At 44.5% G+C, this 2,745-nt stretch overlaps 1 protein-coding gene across 1 annotated transcript in view; it reads right to left on the bottom strand.

Moving 5' to 3' along the window:
* LOC106964017 (myosin phosphatase Rho-interacting protein-like) overlaps positions 1-2,745 on the bottom strand; it is a 37,107-nt gene that overhangs the window by 29,043 nt on the left and 5,319 nt on the right. Inside the window, exons 2-5 of the mRNA XM_015059234.1 lie at positions 1,574-1,651; positions 1,437-1,502; positions 1,066-1,217; positions 909-990 (exon numbers count right to left, since the gene is read on the bottom strand). Coding sequence (XP_014914720.1) covers positions 909-990; positions 1,066-1,217; positions 1,437-1,502; positions 1,574-1,651 — 378 coding nt within the window. The remainder of the gene's footprint in view (positions 1-908; positions 991-1,065; positions 1,218-1,436; positions 1,503-1,573; positions 1,652-2,745) is intronic.

The raw sequence follows: 2,745 nt of genomic DNA, 5'->3' as shown, positions 1-2,745 counted from the left end.
AACTGATGGACTGACGGGCTGATGAACTGATGGGCTGATGAACTGATGGGCTGATGAACTGACGGGCTGATGGACTGATGGGCTGATGAACTGATGGGCTGATGAACTGATGGACTGACGGGCTGATGAACTGATGGACTGATGGACTGACGGGCTGATGGACTGATGGACTGACGGGCTGATGGACTGATGGGCTGATGAACTGATGAACTGATGGACTGACGGGCTGATGAACTGATGGGCTGATAGACTGATGGGCTGATGAACTGATGGACTGACGGGCTGATGAACTGATAGACTGATGGACTGACGGGCTGATGAACTGACGGGCTGACGGACAGATAGACTGACGGGCTGATGAACTGACGGGCTGACAGACTGATAGACTGACGGACTGACAGACTGATGAACTGATGAACTGAAGGACGGGGTGAAGGCGGATGGATGTTTTAGAAACGGGGTTAAGAGAAAACTTCTGGAAATTCAAATATTTTTCATATTTCAGATCTGAAAAATTTTGATTTTAACCTTACAAATCATCCAAACCACTTAGATCACTTTCTGATTAATTAGCATATTGAGCATTTTCATTGATTAAAACAATAAAGAATTTTACTTAAGCATATGTAATAAACTCAACGTGAAGCTGCTGCTTCTTAATGAACAATCATTAAATCCTCTGCAGCTGTAAAGTCTGTGACTGGAGGAAGGAAACAAACGGTAATCAGACACCTTCCTGCTTGCTGACAGTGTAAACACACACTGAGCACAAACATCTTTACATTTTCAGATTTGTAGATAAATATTCATGTGTTTCCACGGCAACAGACTCCGGTTTATTCTGAGTGTTTCCTCTGCTGCTGGAGGCTTTTAGGTTCAGCAGATGAGAGTTTGGTTTGTTCTGCTACCTGATTGGCCTCAGAGTCAACGCTGTGTTTCTTCTTCTGCTGTTCGTTAGCAGACAGGTACGCAGTGAGCTGCTCGCCCCACCTGGTGAGGAGAGAGAGAGAGAGCCGGTGAGTCTGCATCTGATTGGCTGAGAGTGGCGTCCAGTTTCCTGCTGACCCGCTGACAATCTCTCTGCTGTCGCCGCGGATGAAGACTTCCTGCGACGCCGTGGTGATGCACAGCGCGTTCCTCTGGCCGGTCCGGAGCTCGGCGTCCATAACGCCGGTACACAAGTTCATGTTGACGGTTCCCTGTGGCAGAGTGCTGGGCTGAACGAGAGAGAGTAAAAAACACTCGGTTTAATCCCAGGAAGGAACCAGGAATAAAGTTAATAGATTAATGTTTATTAACCAGGAATAAAGTTAATAAACAGGATTAATGTTTATAAACCAGAAACAAAGTTAATAAACAGGATTAATGTTTATAATCAGGATAAATCTCTGTAACACGTCTCAGTTCCGGATCAGAACCGCCTCGGTGTTCCCTACCAGCTCGTCCAGCGCGTACGTCAGACTGCCGTGTTCATACAGGATGAAGAAACGCCGCTGCCATTTCTGGTAACAGAAAACATTCTGTTAGGAGCAGAGAGAGAAACGTTGAAGTCAGAATCAGAATGACGTCCTACCCTGGACCTCTGGGCGGGATTATCAAAGTCCGTTCCCTCAGGAGCCAAACACAACCAGCCGGCGTAGATGGGCTTCGCCTGGAGGGAGAGAGGGCAGGAGGGACCCATCAGGGTCTCCGCTCAGGAGACCAGTAACAGGGCCAATAAGAGGACCAGTTCATTAATGGTACAAATTAGTCCAGTAAACATTGTCAAAGAAATCCTGATGTCATTGATCTCAATTTACTATAGTGTTCATTTTTTTTCCAACTGATACGTAGAAAATTAGCTGAATGTCATCCATGTTATATTTCCATATCTCTTTTTGATGTGATTTATTATCAGCATCTGGTTCACAAACAGAAAACAGAAGCACTTTAGATTCTTTCTTCAGATTACTCCTTAAAAACAAACTATACCGGATTTAAAGACACAAGATTCATAGAGCTGTGCAGCATTTCATAGGAGGCATATCAGGCTGCGTCAGAGCAGCGGCGTGCAGAGCGCCTGCAGGTTGAGCAACGCGCTGAAATTACAGGCTGCACAGAAACCTGGCATGAGGTCAGAGGTGATAACATCCTGGAACAACGCCAGGCGCGCTCCTCTCGCCGACCTGCAGGCACAACGCTGCCTGATGGTGTGAGGATGATTTCATCAAGACGGAAAAACTATTTTTACAAGTCAGACTGATCACTGAAACATCGTAAACAGAACCGGTTTGACAGCAGGAAGCAGGCCACAAGCAGAACAGCAAACAGAAACTGGTCTGAGAAACTCTGGGGAAAATTCAGAGGATGGATGACGGACAATACAGCTGCTGTAAAACTAACCCAGACTAACTTGCTCTAAGTTAAACTAATCCAACAAAAACTAACTCAGGCTAACAAAACAAAGCAAACCTGAACTAATCAAAACTAACTCAGACTAACTCAAGCTAACTTAAACTTATCCAGCATAACCCAAACTAAACTAGATAATCCAGACTAACACAGACTAAACTAAACTGACCCAAAGAAACTCAAACTAACCACAACTAACCTGAACTAACATAAACTAACCAGAACTAACCTAAACTAACTGAACTAACCTAAACTAACCAGAACTAACCAAGCTAACTAAAACTAACCAGAACTAACCTAAACTAACCAAAACTAACCAGAACTAACCTAAACTAACTGAACTAACCTAAACTA

The sequence above is a fragment of the Poecilia latipinna genome, unplaced genomic scaffold, assembly GCF_001443285.1.
Source record: "Poecilia latipinna isolate Pla-1442-1.1 unplaced genomic scaffold, P_latipinna-1.0 Scaffold1615, whole genome shotgun sequence".
NCBI classification, from domain to species: Eukaryota; Metazoa; Chordata; class Actinopteri; order Cyprinodontiformes; family Poeciliidae; genus Poecilia; species Poecilia latipinna.
The sequence above is the reverse complement of the archived record's forward strand: the minus strand, read 5'-3'. Positions and strand labels throughout refer to the sequence as shown.